Below are 20824 nucleotides of genomic sequence, written 5' to 3'. Positions count from 1 at the left end.
ACTGAAATAGGACAAGAAGCTGAAATAAAATAATACATAAAGCTTGTCACACCAGTTGTTTTTTTTTTTGCCATCCCATAGAAGTTTCTCACTGGTCAGAACTTTGCTAAGATCAACAGAAGAATCACAATTTGAATCTGGGCTTGTTTTCTTCAAGTTAAATTGTTCTCAGAAAGAGCACTAAAGGTTAAATTATTTCTTTACATTCCCTCGACACACGACCCCTTTTTTGCTGGCACGCAAGAATATGGAATCCTAAACAGCACACGGAAAATCACCAGCCTTTGGAAGAAAGCACCCTGATCCCTGATGGGGAAAGACAGACACAGGCATATTTTTCTCAGTTTAAGATTTCAACTTGAGAACAAAAATATTTCCAGCTTCTTTCTCAAGCCTTCAAAACAACTGCCTCTCACACCACGGTGTAATTTTTCCTCAGGGTATGTCGAGGGATTTATGTAATCTAACGACAGAGTTCCAGGCAGCAGCTCCTTGATGTGCCCATGCCAAGATACAGGGCATGGAAGTGTGGGAAGAGAAAACCTGAGGGTTTTGGTAGCTGTTTTGTTTCAGGTAAAACAAGCTTTTCTCAGAATTTGGCAATGGGAGCCTTTTTAAAAATGAGGTAGAGCAGTAGTCATTTTTCCTCGGGGCAGGAAGAAAGAGCTGTGCTTCCTGGCAAGGGTAAAATGCTTTACAAAGCTTAGGGATGAAGGCAGCGGGATGTGCAGGTGCAGGAGTCAGGCTGGCTCCCTAAGAGCACAGACCAGGATACACCTTTCCTCTGCTGATCCTAATTACTGTTCAGACCTCAAAAAGCAGAGCAGAAACCCACTCGTGTCACACATCTGTGCAGAATTCCAGCACACCAGTTTCCCAAAGCAGCTCAGCAGTTATCTCCCAGCCCCGTGTGCTATCTGCCAACACTTCCCCAGGGATGATAAGCCCTGTCTGGGTACACAACATCCAAAATCGAGGGGCACTCTGCCAGACTGTGCCTTGAGCAGTGCTCACTGCCCTGGGCCCTGGAGGTTCAAATGGGAATCGTTTGTTCCTTCAGGAATGGAAAAATCTTATGGCAACAACAGGTACGATCCCCCAGTGACCTCTAATAACACATGAGATGTCCCACACTCACCCACAGCCTCTGGTTTTGAAGGGACCATACAGACACAGGGGAAACAAAGCTCACTTTGATGAGTACTGAAAATACCTTTTGTCAATGCATTTAAGTTTAATGTCAGGAAGTCATAACTGTGTTTATCTACTCCCCATTAAACACCATCTTTGAAACCACTCCACAAACTGGATTTGGTCTTTTGTCATAACTGAAAAAAGGCAAAAAGTAATTTCATAGTATCACAGAATGGTTTGGGTTGGAAGAGACCTTAAAGCTCATCCTGTATCCTGTTCCACCCCCTGCCATGGGCAGGGACACCTTCCACTAGCCCAGGTTGCTCCAAGCCCTGTCCAACCTGGCCTGGAACACTTCCAGGGATGGGGCAGCCACAGCTTCTCTGGGCAACCTGTGCCAGGGCCTCACAACCCTCACAGGGGACAATTCCTTCCCAATATCCCACCTAACCCTGCCCTCTGGCAGTGGGAAGCCATTCCCCCTTGTCTTTGACTGGTTTGGAGTATGATGCAGAAAACATAAATTAGCCAAATAAGTTCTATTTCTACTTCACATTGTTAAATTTAGCTTTTGCCTACTAAAATGTTTCCACCATTATCAATGCCACTTCAAAATGATCACAGGATTATTTCCTTCCAATTTATCCAAAAGGAAAACCTCAGTTAAACCAATACACAAGTCAGACGGTGATGAATAGAATATTCTAAACTGGATTTATTGTTCCCAGACATTATGTAATACATAAACACATTAAAAGGGGGGCTAAATAACAAGCAGCCCAGTAACAGAAACAAAGCAAGTCTTTGAAATTTTTATTCTATACTTACACATGAAAATGTCCCCAAAAGTTAAGTAGTTGTCAGTCAACATAGCAAGGATTTCAGATATAAAAAACCCCAAGCAACTGGTCAATGAGTTTGTCATAACCAAAGTGTTTGATTTTTTCTGTTTTTTTTTTTTTAAATTTGTTTTTAGGCTAGAAAATAATAACCATTACCTCATGCAGTGTACAAAGGCTTTAAAATAAATCCATTAATGCAAATGAAAGACTGACTCCTGAGGCTTTAAAAAAAAAAAAATCAAAAAAACCTCAAGGAGTTTCAGAAAATTAATTTCAACTAGTTTTCTTAGCACTGAAGAAACGACCTGTAACTTTCTTGCACTCTAGAAATGCATTCAGTTACCTCTTTCAATACACATATGTGCTTATAAGAAATCTAAGAGTTCTTAGATTGACTAGAGCTTCAAATGAAATTAAGTGCAAAAATGTTTTCTTAGTGTTGTCCAATTACTGAGGTAAATAGTTGGGGAGGGGGAAAAATAAAAAAAGAGGGTAGCAGGATATCACCTGCATGTACACCAGATGGAAAAGAAGGCAAATCAGAAATACATGGAAAGGGAGATGGGAGAAGGACTGAGGAAGAAATAACAGCAACGATCAACAGCTGAACTTTAAACCAAAGCCCTTGAAATCCACTCAGCAGATCACCAGTGGCTGAAATAAACCGTGTTTATGAGCATGTCTGGCGAGCTGGGCTATGGGGAAGCTGGAATTGTGACAACAGTACAATAGTCACAATTCCAGCTGACTGCCTGACAATGCTGGGAATGCCAGTGCTGCTCCAAGAGCTGCACCGTGTCCCGGCCGAGCCGCACAGAGACCAAAGATCATCAAACGATGAGTTCCCAACGCCAACAACGGGGTCACAATCACAGAGCAGCAGCTTCTACAGTCAGTAACAGAACATATGGCAAACGAGAGACCGAGTTAGCAAAATGTGGTATAAAAAAGTATAAAAGTTGTTTTTAAAAACTTCCTTAAAACGTCGATATAATACGATGTAGTGGAAATGCCATGAACCACAGAAGGAAAAGCCTAAGCCTTAACATTCAGGAGAGCAGCAGAACCTCTCTGGCCACATCACCCTTTCTATGGTAGAAGGGGGAGTTTTTGGTTTCTTTTGATGTTTCTACCTTAAACATGAGTTTAATCCAAAAAAACCCACATTCAACTGTACATTTTCTGAGGCTTCAGAAGGTGCCCCCCCACCCCCTCCCCCTGTTTAAAAAGAAAAAAGAATTCAGGTTAGGTAGAAATGACTAAATACAAGGTCCCTTTTGGAGTCCACCATCCAAGGGTGGCTACCCAGGAGTAGTCATCTCCCTCGGTCTTGATGCTTTTTTGTTTTTGTCTTTTTCTTTTTGTCCTCTGTTTTGGGTTTCAGGGCGCAGACACACGCGGACACCCCGGCGATCGCTTTGGGCAAGTCCGTTCCTTTGCACCACTTGTTCTTCTCCTTGTCATAAACCTGGACCGTCTTGGAGAAGACAGCCTCCTCCCAGCTGTACCCTCCGAGGATATAAATCTTGCCATCCCAAACTGCCACCCCCGACTCGCTGTTGGCCTGTAACAGGGGAGCCACCCTGGTCCACTGGTTGCACTGGGGGCTGTAGGACTCCACGCTCAGGATGTCGAAGCGCGCCATGGTTTCGATGTTGTCGTCGCTGCCGCCGATGGAGTAGATGTTGTCCTGCAGGGTGCACATGCTGTGCCACCCCCGGGCCGTGATCATGGGCCTCTTCTCCTCCCACACGTCGGTGCGGTAATCGTAGCACAGCAGGTTCTTCCTGTAGGGGCCGATCTGGTAATCGTGGCCTCCCGAAATGTACACGAACTCCTTGTACACGGTCCCGGCGTGGCCGTAGGTGAACCTGGCCCGGGCAAACAGAAACACTCCAGCTTTAGTACATGTGGATTTTATTGATACACAAGCATTCAGCAGGGACTGGTACTAGAGGAGCAAATAAACAGTAAGTACAAGAGAAGAATCCCTGATCCTGGGAGTTATCCAGTAACTATCCTCATTCTCACACCTTCACCCTGCACCGCTGAGCGCCACGGCACAACAACCACTTTGAAAGCATCCTTTTCATACCAACAGAGCACTGAGGTATGACCATCACTTTTTAAGGCATCCTCTACAGTGTGTCATACAACAGAACTAACCCACCCTGCTCTAGTAGGCATGGCCTTCATTCTCACTTTCCTGCTCCAGAGCTTGGCTTGAATCAGCGGGAGGGGAAAAAAATCCACATCTCAGCAAGGGTTTCTAAGACAGAAAGAGGAAATAATCATGACACCTCTCAGACTTCCCAGTAGCGATTAACCAAGAGAAGCCAAGAAGAAAACTACTGTTGCCTTCCCTTTCCACAGCTTCAGGACCATGGATCACATTCCTTACCCACAGGCATTCACAGCCCGGTTCATTTGCAGTCACAATACATGTAGTGTCCTTTTCATGAGCCATCTGTCTGCTACCACTGCTGCTCTACAGATAGAAACTCCTTTGGTCACCTCAAGACAAGGCAACAGACCACAGTCAATCACAGATCAGAGTCCACGTTTGAAGTAAGAGAACATGAGATGGTAGAACCAACATCACGCTGTTTCCACAAGGCACAGAGAAAATGCCTTTGATCACCTACAATAAAGCCACTACAAACCTAATTCTTCAGGCTGTTCTTAACTTCACACTGGGATATTCCTGACCAAGCCCCTCTGAGCTCTCAGAAGTGGATTGCTAAGACGAGGACAGCCTCAGCTTCTTTGAACATATCCTTCCTGCATGCTTTTTTTTCTCATTTGGGGGAAGTTGGGGTGTCAAAAGGTGCAGCTGCAGCACCAGCCACAGCAAATTGGCTCACACAAAGAGCCCAAATGATTTAATACCCATAGGGCTGCAGAGCAATGTACTCATCACACCACACTCACGAGCCTCTGCTACCACCCTTTGTAGTCAGGCACTCAAGATAACTCAAACCGTCCAGCAGACAAACCCACGTTAGCATTACTTTTGAACCATGTCTGAACACGCTGGAACTCCATGTGGAGAGAACCTTGAGCTGCTTTTATTTCACAAGGTAATAGTTTCTCTCAGCCACACAAATGGCATCGTAACGGCTTCCACACACTCAAGTGCCAGCACTTTTGTGCCAAGGGAGAAGATGGACTAGAAAAGAAACCCCACGTTTGCCCTGAAAGCACAACACTTCTGAGACAAGCTAAAAGGTGTCATTATTCTAGATGCCTACCGAAACCTCTGAGCCCTCTGTCTGAATGAGAGATTTTAACAGGCTCCTGCTACAAGGAGGAGAAAAATCCCTGACACACTTGGGCTAACAATGCTGAGTGACCAGGACAGTCTGTTCAACTACAAGGGCTGAAGAACCAGCCCTGGAGACCTTGCAGAGGTCACTTCAGAGCTGTTCTGCTTCTTTGCCAGTCAGGGAAAAGAGAGGAAGAAAAAAAGAGAGGGCTAAGGCTCAGTTATGGACTTTATCCAAAAAGGCAACTCAGAATTTCCACAGCTCTCAATCTGCCTCACTCAGCCTGGAAGAACATAACTCACCCTGAGCACGTGCACTCAGCTATCACACCTGCCAGCAATGCCACGGCAGGTGCAGTGCACTGAGATCTCGTCTGAGGTCTCTCCCAGACAAGAACCAGGAGTGGATGTCTCCAGTGGCTCCCACCCTGGTTGTCAGTCTGTGTTTCTCTACATACACAGGAATGGGTCTTAAAAAGTAGACTGCCAGTCTGGGGATGGGATGGACAACTTGAGCGCAGTTCATTTCAAACTGCAGGAGACTTTAAATCCACATCCAACCCACAAACTGCCTAGAGACCATGCAGTGCCCTCCACTGTGGAGGCAGGGACAGGTAACAGGGAGTTTTGAGGAATCAGAAAGAGGAGAGTGTGAGGAATTTGAGTCCAACACAGAGCCTGGGGTTATTGCACTGCTGAGAGCACTCCCATCACGTTCAGCATGTGGGAAAAAATTACTGAGTTAAGAAAGACTTGAGTGGCCTTTGGAGAAGTAGGTTAAATGTTTTCCTCCACTGGAATTCTGTATATGTAAGCAAGCAATAGCCATTGTCTCTCAAGCACAGGCATGCAGCCCAGCACAGGCAGCTGCAGAAAAAGCATTGCTGCTTTTCTTTTGCCTCAGTCCAGGGAACAGCAACAGCTACAAGAGTTGTTTGACAGAAACCATCAGATCTGAAGCACCAAATCGACCATCAATTTGTTCTTTCCCAGTACAGGGCAATTACCCACTGAACTGTGCTGGAGATGTTTCATTTTGCTTGCATTCTGAAAGCTCATCCAAAATAGCTCATACCCAGCTTCACTTTCATAGGAACTGCATGAAATATAATGCACAGATTAAAAAAAATCAATACAGATCCTTTCTTTAGAGAGGGCTTTTCTAAACAGGCAACAAAACAAGCACGTCAATACAGTGGGTCCAGACATCCTCCAACAGAAAGCACTGAGTGTTTTGGCAGTGCTATCTACAAGAGTGGCCAGAAAAAATCAGAGGCATTATGGAGAAAGATTTGGTTTTAACATCTGCTGGAGCAAGTTGTCGATTTTGAATGACTCACCCAAATACAACACTGAAAAATTACAATTTCTGACCCATTCAAACACTAGAAAATTTACCATTTATTTTCTTAACCAGAAGAACACTTGGCCTAACTCAGTAAAGCTCTGGGAATCCCCTACTCCAACCAAAGTCCAGGTGAGCTGTGGTTGCTCTGAATCTCGAGGTCCACCTGTTGCAGCCCTGCGAGATTATTCATGACCCAACTGGCAGAGCAGATACCATCACTCACTAACCTGCTCCAACACAGCTCCTCACACAACTGCTTTCAGTTGTTCTGCCAAACTTTAACCCAGGGCCACTCAATTAATTTCACTGCTGTCTGCAGCAGAGCTTTTCATGGTCTGTTCAGGATGAGAACACACTGCACCGACTTCTGCTCTGCCAAACTTGTCAGCCACCGCTGCTCCCTGCCGGGCTAGAAACTATGGCAGAGACTGCTCCCAGAGAGCCTGGGAAAAGGGTGAAAAACACAGGACTCTCTGAAGAAAGGGAAAGGCATCCCACACCCAAGGACCCTAATGAGCATCAAGGCAAAATAAATTCAGTTGTAGCAGACTTGGACCAGGTCCACCCTTTAGACATCTTGGCTGAAGTTTTCCACTTAAGCATCTGCCCCGAGAGGCTGTTTTCTCCTCCAGTAAGGCAGTGTTAGTTCAGTCAAAACAGCTCAGCTCCTTCCAAGAAAGTGGTTAGGGAAAACAACGTGTTGTTTTGACCATGTAGGGTGGGAAGGAGGTGGGGGGAAGAGGAGATAAAAAAGAGCTTGCAGAGCTCTTCCTCAGAGGAGCGTGACCGGGGACAGCAACATGAACACGGGATTTGGCAGTGGTAAGAGGCATGTGTGTTCAAGGACACAAGCACCGCCTTTCCCCTCAAAATCTCCACACACATGGAAAGAAAAAAAAAATAAACCCATTTTCTGGATGCTCAGAGTAGAAGCTTTAACAAACAACCTCGGAGAGTCCCACCCCAAGCAGCTCGAGTCAAACTACACAAGCTCACGCCCCAGAATGACCTCAGCGTGTGCCTGTCACTCCAGGGAAGAGTCTTCCAGGCAGTTGCTGGCTTGGAGCAGCCAGGAACACCAAGAGAGGTGCAGCAGTGCCTGCTTCTGGTGGCCACACACCCACGAGGACCAAAACACCTGCAGGTGTTCTCTTCAGAGGGAAGAAGACAGAAAAATGCAGGAAATGAGGCAGCTATGGTGGGACATGTTGCCTCAGTCTATCAGGAAGCAGAGGATTGGAGCTTCTGGTTCCCTTGACATTAAAAGTCTTACTGCTAGAACAGGGCTGGGGAAGATGTTATTTGGGTGAAACAGGAACTTAAACCTGTTTGAGGAACAAAAGAATGAGGTGAGGAGGAAAACAGAAATCAGATCAAGAGTGCATTGAAGGGAAGACTGGAGTACACGGCAGGAACTGTGGCCAGAATGCTTCTTCCATAGAACCATAGAATGGTTGGGGTTAGAAGGGACCTTAAAATTCATTTTGTTCCATGGTCAGGGACACCTTCCACTAGACCAGGTTCAACCTTGCCCCGTTCAACCTGGCCTGGAACATTTCCAGGGATGGGGCAGCCACAGCTTCTCTGGGCAACCTGTGCCGGGGCCTCCCCACCCTCACAGGGAAGGATTTCTTTCTAATATCTAATCTAAACCTACTCCTTGTCAGTTTGAAGCCAGTCCCTCTTGTTCTGTCACTCCAGGCCCTTGTAAGCCATCTCTCCATCTTTCTTGTGGGCCCCTTCAGGTACTGGGAGGCCACAATTAGGTCATCCCAAAACCTTCTCTTTTCTGGGCTGAACCATCCCAATTCTCTCAGCCTTTCATCATAGGAGGAGTGCTCCATCCCTCTGATCATCTTGGTGGCCTCCTCTGGACTTGGTCTAACAGGTCCACTTGAAGTACCTTGAGAAAGTGCTGCCCAGACCCCTTCCAGCAGCCCCACACCAGCCAGAGCTGCTCCCTGCTGAGCTCGAGCAGTGGTCGTGTGTCACAAAGGTTCCTGTTGCCCACCTCTGTGCTGATTTTTGCCATTTGCACCCTGCATGAAGTTCTTTTTTGCCTTATTCCTTCTGTGCAGGAAAACAGTGGTTGCAAACAACACACTGCCCAGCAGGAGAGTTCTCCAGAGGGAGAAAAAGGGCTGAAAAAAACAAAATTCCAAAGGTGACAAGAGTCCATTAAGATCTAACTAAAGACATATCAATGTGCAAGAGCAGCTACATGGAAAAGTGGGAAACTATCTAGTTCACTACACACCTGCACAAACACCTGAGCTGACACAAGGACAGAGCAGTAGCATGAGAGGATGCAGAACAATTTATTTTGGATGCAGCAGTAACTTACCCCAGTCACTGTACAACCAGAGTAAGAAGGGTCTCTCCCCTAAGGGGGATTTTTGCCTCATCCAAGCAGACCAGCCAGACAATCCAATAAAAAATTAACATCCACGTGTCAAAGTTCACTTTAAGTGCTGCAGCTGCAGAATTCCCAAAGCCAACACACAGATAGCAGCAGGAACACACAAACTTTTCAGACAGCTTGCAGTCTGGGTGGGTTAAACCAACAGTGCAATCATCCCCAGGATCATTTATGAGTAAAAATATCCATACAGGATATATCTCACAGGTGACCCCAATTAACAGAAGGATTTAGGACCTGAAGATACTCCCCTGCACACTGTGGTGTTGAGCCTCAACTGCTGGATCTGCCTATGTGAGCAGAAATAAAGCAGGAAAAGCACCCTGCCTGTGAAGAGCCCTCGAGCCCAGCTGTTAGCCTGGATCAGCCTCGCATTGCAGCACCTGCCCAAAATAGAATTGGGCAACAGGCTTCTGTGCCTTCACTGGCTGCCTCTGGCTCTGCAGCTCTGCAGCTGAGGGAACCAGGGAAAAAAAGCCCTGAACTCTCAAACCCAACTGCAGGAACCTGGTTTGTGATGCCACTAGGAAAGCCAGCATTGCTGCTGAAGTTGCAGGTTTCAGACATCATGTAAACACCACCCACAGAGCCAACATTCCTGTAATTCCCACAAATGTGAAATATCCCTAAATCTGAGTAGCTGTTTGCAAACAAAACACTGTCAGACCGTTCTTATAAAGCCACTGACCCAACATTGATTCAAGACACCAGCAATGTCCTGTTTGCTGTCACCAGAAGAGCTGCAGTGCTAAAGCCTCTCAAAAGTAGAACAGCCAAGTTTTAACTCAACTGAGAGAGAGAGAGAGAGAGAACTCACATTTGCCAGGGTTATGTATTTGCAATACAGGTAAATGTGGTTTGTCTGCAACAGACCAACACAGAGAAACACCTTACAAGGAAAACCATCACACCAAGGTGACAAAGTAAGGCCAAAGAAATTATAAACACCTTCGATCAAGATCTGAACAGTGCTCACACGACCTCCCTTTACCACCCTTCTTCAGACACAGGGAATGTCTCCACACACCCCTGTTACCTGGGCAGTCCTGCTATGTAGGTCCAGGAGTCCTTCTGAGGGCTGTAGGTCTCAACTGAAGACAGTGCCCCGTTTTCATTCCTGCCACCAACAGCCACCAGCATGTCAGTGATGGCTCCCAGGTAGAAATCCACTCGCCGTTGTCTCATGGAGGCAACCTGGCAAAGCAAACAACACACTGACATCTTCCAGCATCTGGGAAGCAAGTGACTTAAGGTATATTCGTGTCTGAGGATAGGGTAGTTGCTTCTTCCCATTTATTTGGAAAGGAGAGCCACTGGTTTTGACCATTATATTCATGAAAGACTTGTTTTTCTGCAGTAGCTTGTTACACAGCATCCATTTTCCAACAAGGGGACAACGGGAAGCATCTAAGACACAGGCTACTCTATAAATGGTTGTGTTACATGGACCTCCTTCCCAAACTCTGCAAGGAACATGTTGGAATCACTCAGAACCACAACTGAGCCACCCAGGATGACTGAGTCCTACAGGAACCATGACTGGTTCCTACAGGAACCCACACAGCTGCAGGGTTTTGCAGCAGGGCTGGAAGTGAAGAGCTTGTTCTAAGGGACATTTAGCTCTGAGACACTTGACAAGTGTCAGAGACATTTTCTTTTTACGTCAGACCCATTTTTTATTTAGTTGTGTGTTACTGCTGCTTGAGAAAGATGAATTAAGCAATCACCTGTAAGTCCATTCCAGCATTATTCCCAGAAGGAAGCTGCAGGTGGATGCTGATTCAGGAATTCCACTGATGAGATGCCCAAATTCCAAGTGAAGCTGAGTATCTGCCCCAAACTCTTTTGCTGTTTGTGTAACTTAAGAATTCCCACAAAGGACTCAAGTAGCTGCTTTCTCAACTTAAATAACTTCAATTTCCACTGGCAAGCACTGCCACGTTGACTATTTTAACGAGCCCTGTCCTTTCGCCAAAAAAGGAGAAAACACTCTAAACATTAAGGACTTTGAACAGAGAAATAATACAGCTTAAGTCTCACCTTTATCCACTGGTTACAGCGGGGATCATACCTATAAAGCAGATTTGACGCCGCATCCCCTCCATTGTCCCGCGAGAAGCTGCCCCCGGCTATGAAGATGAAGCCTCCCAAGACCGCAACACAGTGGTGACTCCGCCGGGCAGGGAGAGGGGTTTCTGCCACCCACTGGCCCTTCCTGGTGTCCAGGAAGCAGGTGTCATCACAGAGCTCCAGGCAGCGCTCCGACACCTCCCCGCCCACGAAGAGCAGCCGCTCCTCGCAGGTGCGCAGGGCCGTGCGCTTGGTCTGCAGCACCGGCTGCGCCGTCACGTTGTTGTGGTAGTTCACGGCCTCCTCGATGAACCCCTCGCAGTTGGCTTCTTTGGGGAGCAGGGAGCACACGGCGGGCTTGACGCGGTGCAGGAGGTCGCTCTTCGGGATCAGAGGGAAATGGATGTTGTCCAGGACCTGGTAAGCCTCGTTCTCCCGCTCCGGGTACTGGGTGAGCCACTGCAGGGCGGCCTGCAGCAAGTCGTGCTCACACTCCTGCTGCACGTTGCTGCTGTCCAGGTACTGGCACAGCTTCTGCAAGGAGATGTTCTGCAGGAAGTCCGGGGTGAAGGACAGCGTGCCGAAGTTCTGCAGGATGAAGGAGTCGATGTAGGAGTCAAGGCGCTTCAGGTTGTAGATGGAGGCCAGCTCCTGCAGGTACAGGTAGTTCTCCTCACTGACCTCGTTCTCCAGGTACTCGCAGCAGAAGTCCACCACCTTCCAGATCTGCAGCAGGTGAGCCGTCTCCAGCACGTAGTCGATGTTGCCTCCATCCAAAGAGAGCTCGCTGCCGTACAGGAAATCCACCACAGCCTTCAGGCCAATGTAGGAGGCTCCAAAAAGCTCCACCTCCTTCTGGTGGGCCTCCCTCATGCCGATAGTGAACATGGAGTTGAAGTAGTCGCTGCACACGGCCAGGAGGTTCCGGTGGGCAGGGACTCGCTGCTCATCCACCACCAGGACGATGTCACAGAAGAGGCCTCGGTGCCTCTGCTCATTCAGGCTCTGCAGAACTAGATTGGAGTGGTCATCCCACCGGTACACCTGGAAAACACAAACAGCATCGTCAGGCAGGTGGGAGCTCCATCAGGCTAAATTTCAGTCTGAAATGTATTTTCCCACTAAATGGAGTCATACACGAGACAGAGAAAGCTTTTCTGTGCTGCACATTGACATTTATAAAAAATTCTGACTTGAAACAGTTGGCAAGCAACAGAGTATGAGCTGGAGCTCCTCACCTTCGCTTTGAAAGGCCTGTAGAGACTTTGACTGCTTCCTACTCCACTTTTTTTATAATATTCTCCTCCCTCCCCCACAATGCTGCATTGAACCCCCCTCCCTGATGAGTTATACAGGCATGATTTTCTGAAACTCTTCCACTCATTGTCTCTGAGACATCTTGCTGACATTTCCTTTCTTCCTTGTCCCCCAAATGACTCCTTACAGAGTTCCCTCAGCTAAGCTACTCACTAAACATTTGGAGTGGGAGAGACACATGCAGCAGTACTCTGAATTTTCATTCTGCCCGAGTATTGTTTGGGTTGGTGTGTGCTTGACAGCTACCCCCTCTTAAATCTTTCCAGAACTCTGCATTTCTAAGCTTGCTAGGAAAAAATCCCCCTCTTTCTTTCCATATTATTCCAGGCACACGCACTGCACTCAGAAGCAATAGCTGTTTATTTATGTGCAAAGCCACACATGTGGATAACTCATTCCCACAAGAATTCTGCTTGCTTCCAGAAGCTGAGGTAGGTTTGTTTTAATGAACATGACTAGATATTTTTCTTTTAAAGAAAGGAGAAAATGCCTTCAGAACACATCCATTAAGTGTCCTCTTGGGATCCCTCTGGTCCAGACATTATTCCCACCAGCTCTGGATGTGCCACAGAGCTTTTTAGGCAACCAGCATTTGTCTCTTTCTCTCTTTCTCAGCCTTAAGATGAACTAAAATGGAAACATTTTATCCCTCAAATGTCCTGCAGAACACAAAGGAGTTGGTCACCCCAGCATGTCAAGTGCTGTTACTTTTAGGACCATCCTTTGGAAGAATTAAATGCTTCAGTTACCTTTTGACCTCTCTTAATAAAAGCTAGGTTAAGTTAAATGCAAATACATAACTTTAATTACCAAATCCAAACTAGGCAGAGTTGCAGAGCCTGTAAGAACATGTAGGAGAAATGAAAGGAGGTGGAATGGAAGCACATCCTTGTATCCAACCTAAGTCAGCTCTGAACAGTCCTGGCTGCAGGGTCCTGGGTCTTGCCCAGTCCTACACCCTCAGGCTGCATTCCCAGAGGTGACACCCTGAAAAGGTGTCTCAGTCCACATCCACATTGAACACAGTCCCACGGGTGACCTGAGGTCTCTTCAAGCCTCCCAGGCATTCCACCTTTCCTCCACCAAACTGTTGCTTCTCCTAGAATCCTAATTAGATCTGTGGCTTTCCTGGTTTTCCAAGCAGAAAGCACATGATCACTGCTGTCTGTCTAGGCCATTCACAGGTTGGCTAAATCATGGTGAGACCCTCTCTACACAGCTGGATAGAAAAGACTTGAGTCCTAGAGCCAAGGGGTCTTTCTGAGACCCAAATTAACAACCAAATGTGCTGCTCTTAGCGTGGCATCCCAGTGGTTTCTCTGTATTTCCTTATGTTCTTTTCCAAACAATGGAGTCCCAGCTGCCAAAAATCCTGCTGTTGGAGTGACTCTGGACATGCAAGTGTGCAGAGTTAAACCAATCTATGCACAGAGGCTTCAATAATTATAAGTTTTCTGGGTCAAAACTCTTCAATTTGCTGTATACTCATCATATCTCTGAACTTAAAAAGGGATCTATGGCATGGACAACAAAGTAGCTTCCACTGAGGAATAAAACTGCCAGGGATCTGTAACAGGAAAAAAATATAGGTTTAAGGACTGTAAAGTTATTTGTTTTTCTGAGTCTGAGAAAAGCTGGTATTGTACAGGAGTCCAAGCAGAAACCGGAGGATGGAGAAGGTAGGAGGAAGAATAAATATGGCAGAGGATAAACCACACTTCTGTGGCAACTGTGATCAAGGACAGTGGGTGAACAGACAATAAGTAACAACTTGCAGCCCCCTCTCCTGAATCTGACTCATGGGGACAGTTATTGGATTGAACCAAAACCATATTCCCTCTCATCCCTGGAAAGTGGCTGATCATTTCCCTGTAATATTCTGTAATACCACCATCATGCCTAACAAGATTACACCAGAATATAAGATTTGCCAGAGATCCCTATTTACGGAGCTGGATGTTGAGTCAGCAGCATAATCCTGACCGCAAATACTCCCGACAACTTGTGCTCCTGAAATCCTTGTTGCCACGTAGAACTGCTGCTCCTTCAGAAATCAGGCATGGAACCATCACCCCCGGCACTGGATGGACTCGAATACATTAACATCTTTGAGCCACTTAGCAAGTCCATTCAGGGAGCAACTTACAGGAGCTGAGAGCTGCACATTCCAAAACCAAGACTAATTTTACACTTACCATGAACATTTCTCTCAAGCTATTTATATTCTCTAGAACAGCTTTAGCATTATCTAGTAATTCTAAGTTTAACAGATAGTGACAGCTGCTGTCTAAGCAAGAAAATAAAACAATGCTGTCAAGCTAATTAATTTTTAATGTGATGAATTATCATTACATTCAGACTAAACTATTTAAGTGACAGACAGGATCAGCACTCACTGAAAGATTATATTGGTAGGGATGCATTTAAAAATTAGTCCAATTTATCTTTTATCAATTGTATTAGAGCAGTATTTTAACTTCTTTTGGATTCAAAGATCTAATTTCTCTCAGACTCTTAATGCAGTACTGCTGCTCATCAGTGGTGCAAAAGAAAATGAGATCTGGCTCATTCAACTTTGATAAGACAGACACAGGCACTGAAAAGTTTCTCTTTTCCGGATGTTTTTGGCAGCACAAAGTCCTTGCTCTGCAGCTCCTCTTATCCAGAGCTTGCACTGCAACAGAAAAGCAGCTTGCACTGGTATGAAACACAGTGAACACGGGAATTACAGCTGATATTACCATCTGATAAATCACCCTGATGACCTGCATAAAGAGCTTCCGAGAATTCACAAATAAAAACAATGTATGTGTGCAGACAGATTTGATACAAAGAAAATTGACCTCACAAGCCTAAGAAACGACCACCAATTCCATGAGCTCACTGTTTGCAGGATCAAGGCTCCCATCACGTACAAAATCGAGACTGAACCTAAGGAGCAATCTCAGCTTTGCTTCTCTAACAAGCTTGGATTTTACGAGATGGATCAGTACAAAAATTACAAAAATTCCCCAAATAAACACATCACATTTAATGACTGAATTTTTGGTACAGAGAAACTACTGTGCTGCAATGATGTGGGTTTCTAAGCTATGAGTCACGATGAGCAGATGCCCATTTGCTGCTGCTGCTTTTTTTTTTTTTTGCCTTTTTTTTTTTTTTTCAGTTACTAGGCAGCAACTTCTTCCACCAAAAATATTTGAGCAGGTAAACCACTGCTTCCATACCTCTTTTTAAAAGCTCAGAATATTCACATTCCTCCAAAAATCAGCCCATCCAAAGCAGACCCTCTACCTCCTCACCCACCCCCCGCCCCTCCTTGTTGTTACTGCAACTGGAATTTTTTGGTAGCAAGACAAATCGTACGAACCTTTGAGGATTCGCTGATCTTGTGCGGGCGGCAGATCCTGCTCTGCCGGGTTCCCTCCATGACCGGCCGAGCCGCAGCACTCCTGCAACAAAGGCACAGGAGATGTTACCACTGTATCAGCCCCTCCAGACCGCTAAAAAACCCTCCGTTTTGTGCCGAATTACGAGACCGGCGCGTTCTAATCTGCAGCCTGGGGATGCCCGAGTTTAAAAATTACGGCTTTTTCGCCCCTTGATGCTGCTCCCCGGTGCTGTCAGAGGTCGGTGGTGTCAACAAGTTGGGCGTGCGGCGGGTCCAGCCCAGCCCAGCCCAGCCCAGCCCAGCGCGGTGTCAGCGAGGCCGGTCCGTACTCACCGCTGGTGCCCGGGGCCGGCCGGAGCTCCCCGGGCCGCGCTGACCGACCGGCCCCGGCCCCGCTCCGGCGGCTACATCGGCTGGGGGGGAGGAAAATCCGGGCGGAAAAAAAAAAAGCGGGGAAAACAAAGCAGGGATAAATTCCAGCAGGCGGAGGCTCCCTCGCCCCGGGCCCGGGGCAGGAAATGCCGGCGGGGCGGGACCGGAGCGGGGCCGGGAGGAGCGGGGGAGGCTCCGGGGCGGGGCGGGGGAGGCGCCGGGGACCCGCCGGAGGGGATGCGCTGCGGGCCGAGGGATGCGCGGACAGGACACCCCGGGGCTGTTCCCTGCCCTGGGAAGGGGGATGCATGGACCGCACATCCTGGGGCTGTTCCTTGCCCTCGGAAAGGGGATGCGCGGACAGGACACCCCGGGGCTGTTCCCTGCCCTGGGAAGAGGATGCATGGATTGCACATCCTGAGGCTGTTCCTTGCCCTGGGAAGGGGGTGCGCGGATCGCACATCCCGGGGCTGTTCCCTGCCTGCAAGGCGAGGCACAGGTACCCGCCCATAACTGGGCGGCCGAGGGTACCCGTGCCAGGGGCATTTGCTGGGGGGAGCAAATGTGCGTTTGTACAGCGCTGATGAGCTCTGCGGTGGGTGTGGGGGTGTGCAGTGAGGTGCAGCGAGAAGCCCCATTGCCATCTCCTCTTGCTTACCTGGCCATGAAACTGCCTGACCTCGAAAACGCACCTCCCCAGCAGCACGTGCTGCTGGGGGGCTTTTCCTTGCTGCTTATGGCCCAGAAGGCTTAAAAATGAATAAAAAACGCCTTGGTAAACATCAGGCTGCCCCTGTCTCAGAGGCGAAGTAAGAAGCAAAGACACTGTACTCAGACCCACCTGGTCCCGTTTCAGTGCAATGGTGCCCAACACAACACTACAAGTGAAAAAGCCCTTTGTCAGCTCAGCACTCCTGGGTATCCTCCAGAGGTTATCGCCAGCAGAAGGCTGTGTGTGTCCAGGCTCTGTGTGCTGTCACCAAGGACAGCTCAGCTTGGACACGTGTCCCAGGTGGTGACAGGGCAGCTGTTGCTGGCAGAAGATGATGTGTATGGAGTGTTAGAACAGGGGAGTGTGCCAGGGCTGCCTGGGTGTCAGCACCTCCACCTGCCCTGGCCTCATCCCACCTCCACTGCAGGTACCAGACAGCTCTGCCTGTTCCTCAGACACCCCCAAGGAACCAGAGGTGATGATGGGCTCCTCCTCATCTAATTGATTATTGAGTCTGAACATGAGAAGCATTTTCTCTGCTTCTGTAGCCCTTCTGACCATGGGGACCCAGGATAAGAACCCTCAACACCTCGACTGTCTGAGTAAAATCCTACTTGCTTGATAACCCTAATGCTGTGATCCATAAATTGTAAACCCTAATGCTAACCATGATCCGAAAATTCACATCAGCCTCTTCCTGACAGAGGGTATTATTCTCTCCATTAATTTCTCTGCTCCTGCACAGAAAAGACACAGATGGAGAAGCAGGACTGGGGACAGACAGATAGAAAGATCAGAAAAGAAGCAAAAAGAGGAGGTGGCAAAGAGCCAAGAGTGCAAGGCACTAGCAGAGGTGCACTTTAGGATAAAGATAAGACTCCTGGGAGCCCTTGGCTGTGCAGAACCACCCTGTTTGCTCAGCTGCCTCCAAGTATTCTGAACTTCATTGTACAGCCTAGACAGTTGAAGGTCAGTCCTCCAGATTCACAAGACTTCATGCCTGCTGGAGATGGTTTTTTTTAGGAAGTCCATAAGTCCTCACTTTCTCCGTTGTCTGTATTTCCCTCTGAGGGCTCTTGTGAGATGGACAGATGCTTCTGCCAGGCCAGTGACATCTTCCTGCACAGATGAAAAGACCTATGTGTTGGAGATATCAAAATTCCCATATGACAAGCAAATCAGAGCTCACCAAAGCCAGAAATGTAGGTAATTTTCCCTTTCCAGTTACTGCCTGACGAAACTCAGCACAGTATTTATTTCTCCATGCCTTAAAAGAAAAAAATCCATGAAAAAGTGTCAAAGATAGGGAAGAGAAGCGAAGAGAAGAGGTTTGGTCCCACAAGGAAGATGTATATTTTTCTAAGGTTTGAGTCTGGCACTGAAAAGCGTGAGGCACAAAGTCCCCAGTGAAGAGAATTCAAATGCTCCAGTCACTGGGTCACAGAGACCTGCACGAGGGTGAGGTTTTCTCCTCCTCAGGGGAATGACATTGGAGTCACCCACCTCTGCTCCAGGAAACATCAGGAGCTGAGGATCAAGCCTGAAGGGAACAAGGACAACCAGCAACTGATACAGGTATAAACAGCAGCAAGTGCCAATGGATGATAAATGCAGACTACAAAAAACATGTTTAGAGCAGCCAGCATAAAGGCTTGTAAAAAAATGAAAGTGTTCCTAAAAACAGTTCCAAAAGAAGATCAATATAAAGTCAGAACTATTAATGTGTGATTATATTATCATCTAGAGCCTGCAGCCTACAGATACTGAGTGTGATTCACCCAGTGTCCTACACTTGTACTGACTTCAGAGATATTTCTCTCTTCCCTATGACCTCATCCACATCAGAGAGGCACTGCAGCAATTCATGTGTTTTGGCCCCGGTGCTCCAGGAGCCTCACGTCATCCAGGGGCTGGAATGGAGCTGGAAGAAGCTGCGTGCAGGACTGTGGCACTAAAGGATGTCTGACAGTCAGTGCCTGCTCTGGAGATATTGTCCCCTGAGATGTCTGACAACAATTAGTAATTGTGTGGTAATGAGGTTTCTCACTGCTCAGCCTTCACACTGAAAACGGTGATGTGAAATAAACAATGGACATCCCCTGCAAACTTTAAGAGAAACAAAATGCGATGCTTCTTTATCATGGAACGTAGTTTTATTGAATTTACAAATCCAGACCCCCAGGTTTAGGGTTAGAAACCCACTAACACGCCCAAGGGCTGGTTTGTAAAACTCCGGTCCTTGGGCACAACATCATCTGGTGATGTTTATTTCCAGCCGGGTTCAGCAAAGCAAAGCCCTGTCTCTATTTCTGCAGGACTGAAGCGCAGCCTTAAGGCAACGCTTCCGCCTGACAGCTCGCATTTCCCAGGAGCGCAGTGACTCGGGGAGATGCGGGAATGTTCATGGGCAGCGCTGGGAGCCCGGCAGGGGGAGATCGCTGCATTGAAACGGGCTGAACACACTGACACACAGAGACATGGACACACCGACACACACACAGACATGAACACAGACACACAGTGACACACACAGACACACAGACCCAGCGCCCGCGCACACCCCTGACCCAGCAGCGGGGTGTCCCCACGCCGAGTTACCCCCCCAGGCCCCGTTTGAGGCCGGGGACACCCGCAGGGACTGAGCCGGGGCTGTTCCCCGCTCCCCCGCGGCGGTGCGGGGATGCTCGGGATGCTCGGGATGCTCGGCCCGGCGGTCCCCGCTGCTCCGCGGCCCCGGCGCGGCCCCCATCGCTCAGCCCCGGCCCGGAGCCGCCCCCGCCCGCCGCCCCCTCGCCCCCCGCTCACCTGCCCCGCTCTGCGCTACCTCCCGAGCGCCCGGCCCGGCTCCGCCGCCGGCGGCTGCTCCATCCCGGGCGCCGCCTCTGCCTCCTTCCTCCTCCCGTCCGTCAGGGGCTGGGAAAGCATCGGGGGGCTGGAAAACCGGCGGCGGCCGCAAAAGGCATCCCTGCGGCGGGTCGGGCCCCTCCGGCGGCGCCCCCCGTGCCCGGGCTCTATTGCATCACCGCGATCCCCCCGCGCCGGGGCCGGGCCGGGCCGGGCGGGGCTGGGGGGGCAGGGGCAGGACCAGCCGAGCCATTGGCGGCGGCGGCGGCGGAGGCGGGACGGCCTCGGGAGCGGGGCTCGGCTCGGCTGGGCTCGGCTCGGCTCGGCGCGGCTCTGCTCGGCTCGGCTCTGCGAGGTGCGGCTGCAGCGGCGGCGGCGGTCCCCCAACTCCGCGGCCGCTCCGCGCTCCCCCTCCCTTCCCCTTCGCCTCCATGGCCACCAAAATCGACAAGGAGGCGTGCAGGGAGGCGTACAACCTCGTCAGGGACGATGCCACCGAGGTGAACTGGTAGGTGGCCCCCCCTCGGCGTCCCCCCGGACAGGCACCGGTGCGCTGCGATTCCTCGTCTTCCCTCCCCGCTCTCCAAAGGGTGACTTTTACAGACCTTTCCCCCTTCTCCTCTCCCCCTCTTCCTAAAGGATGGAGTTTTTTTACAGTATATTCTTCCCCATCTCCTCGTTTCCCTTCCTGAAGGCTGTTAAATGTATTATTCGCCTTCCCTTTCCCCATTCCGAAGGGAGACTTTTAAACGTGCTATTCCCCTTCCCTTTCCCCCATCCCATAAAAGGTGGCTTTTAACTGTATTATTCCCCTTCTCTTTTCCCTTCTCAAAGGGTGACGTTTAAGTACAACGGCTCTACAATCGTCCCTGGAGACCAAGGGGTAGACTATGAAACCTTTAAAAGGAAGTGCACAGGTAAGCTCCGTATCCATTGCTTTGGCCATGACCGTCCTTCGTGCTGCCCGGTGCGAGGGGGGGAAAGGATGGGAGAAAACTCGGGCAAACTGGAATTTGTGCTTCTGCTTCCCCGTGCCTGCCCTGTCCTGTGCCGTCGGGTTTCCCCACAGAGTGCAACTCCCTCGAGTCCATAGTCCAGCCGGTCCTTTGT

General features: G+C 48.8%; 2 protein-coding genes across 3 annotated transcripts in view; one reads left to right on the top strand and one right to left on the bottom strand.

Annotated features, from left to right (window-relative positions):
• Positions 1-1825: 1825 nt before the first annotated feature.
• Positions 1826-19990, bottom strand: KLHL36 (kelch like family member 36). Of its 2 annotated transcripts, none has more exons than XM_064670966.1 (5): positions 19676-19990; positions 15766-15847; positions 11049-12122; positions 10045-10202; positions 1826-3847 (listed from the first exon to the last, which is right to left on the bottom strand). In XM_064670966.1, exons 2-5 carry the CDS (start codon positions 15823-15825, stop codon positions 3292-3294), a joined length of 1848 nt encoding a protein of 615 aa, XP_064527036.1. In that variant the 5' UTR covers positions 15826-15847; positions 19676-19990; the 3' UTR covers positions 1826-3291. The 2 variants fall into 2 exon arrangements, with proteins under 2 accessions (XP_064527036.1, XP_064527037.1); XM_064670967.1 differs by lacking the exon at positions 19676-19990 and adding an exon at positions 16120-16294.
• Positions 19989-20824, top strand: part of COTL1 (coactosin like F-actin binding protein 1) — a 21344-nt gene continuing 20508 nt past the window's right edge. Inside the window, exons 1-2 of the mRNA XM_064670970.1 lie at positions 19989-20222; positions 20549-20631. Of these exons, the coding sequence (XP_064527040.1) occupies positions 20146-20222; positions 20549-20631 (160 nt within the window). The 5' untranslated portion in view covers positions 19989-20145. The remainder of the gene's footprint in view (positions 20223-20548; positions 20632-20824) is intronic.

This window comes from Pseudopipra pipra, chromosome 14 (genome assembly GCF_036250125.1).
Source record: "Pseudopipra pipra isolate bDixPip1 chromosome 14, bDixPip1.hap1, whole genome shotgun sequence".
NCBI lineage: Eukaryota > Metazoa > Chordata > Aves > Passeriformes > Pipridae > Pseudopipra > Pseudopipra pipra.
Note: the sequence above shows the minus strand (reverse complement) of the source record. Positions and strands in the feature narration are given on the sequence as shown.

Excerpts from the sequence above, each read along its gene's own strand:
- KLHL36 (XM_064670966.1), bottom strand. The coding sequence starts at position 15,825 with ATGGAGGGAACCCGGCAGAGCAGGATCTGCCGCCCGCACAAGATCAGC. Across the intron at positions 10,203-11,048 it reads GCTGTAACCAGTGGATAAAG|GTTGCCTCCATGAGACAACG; the intron begins GTGAGACTTAAG and ends TTGCTTTGCCAG. Across the intron at positions 3,848-10,044 it reads TACATAGCAGGACTGCCCAG|GTTCACCTACGGCCACGCCG; the intron begins GTAACAGGGGTG and ends TGCCCGGGCCAG.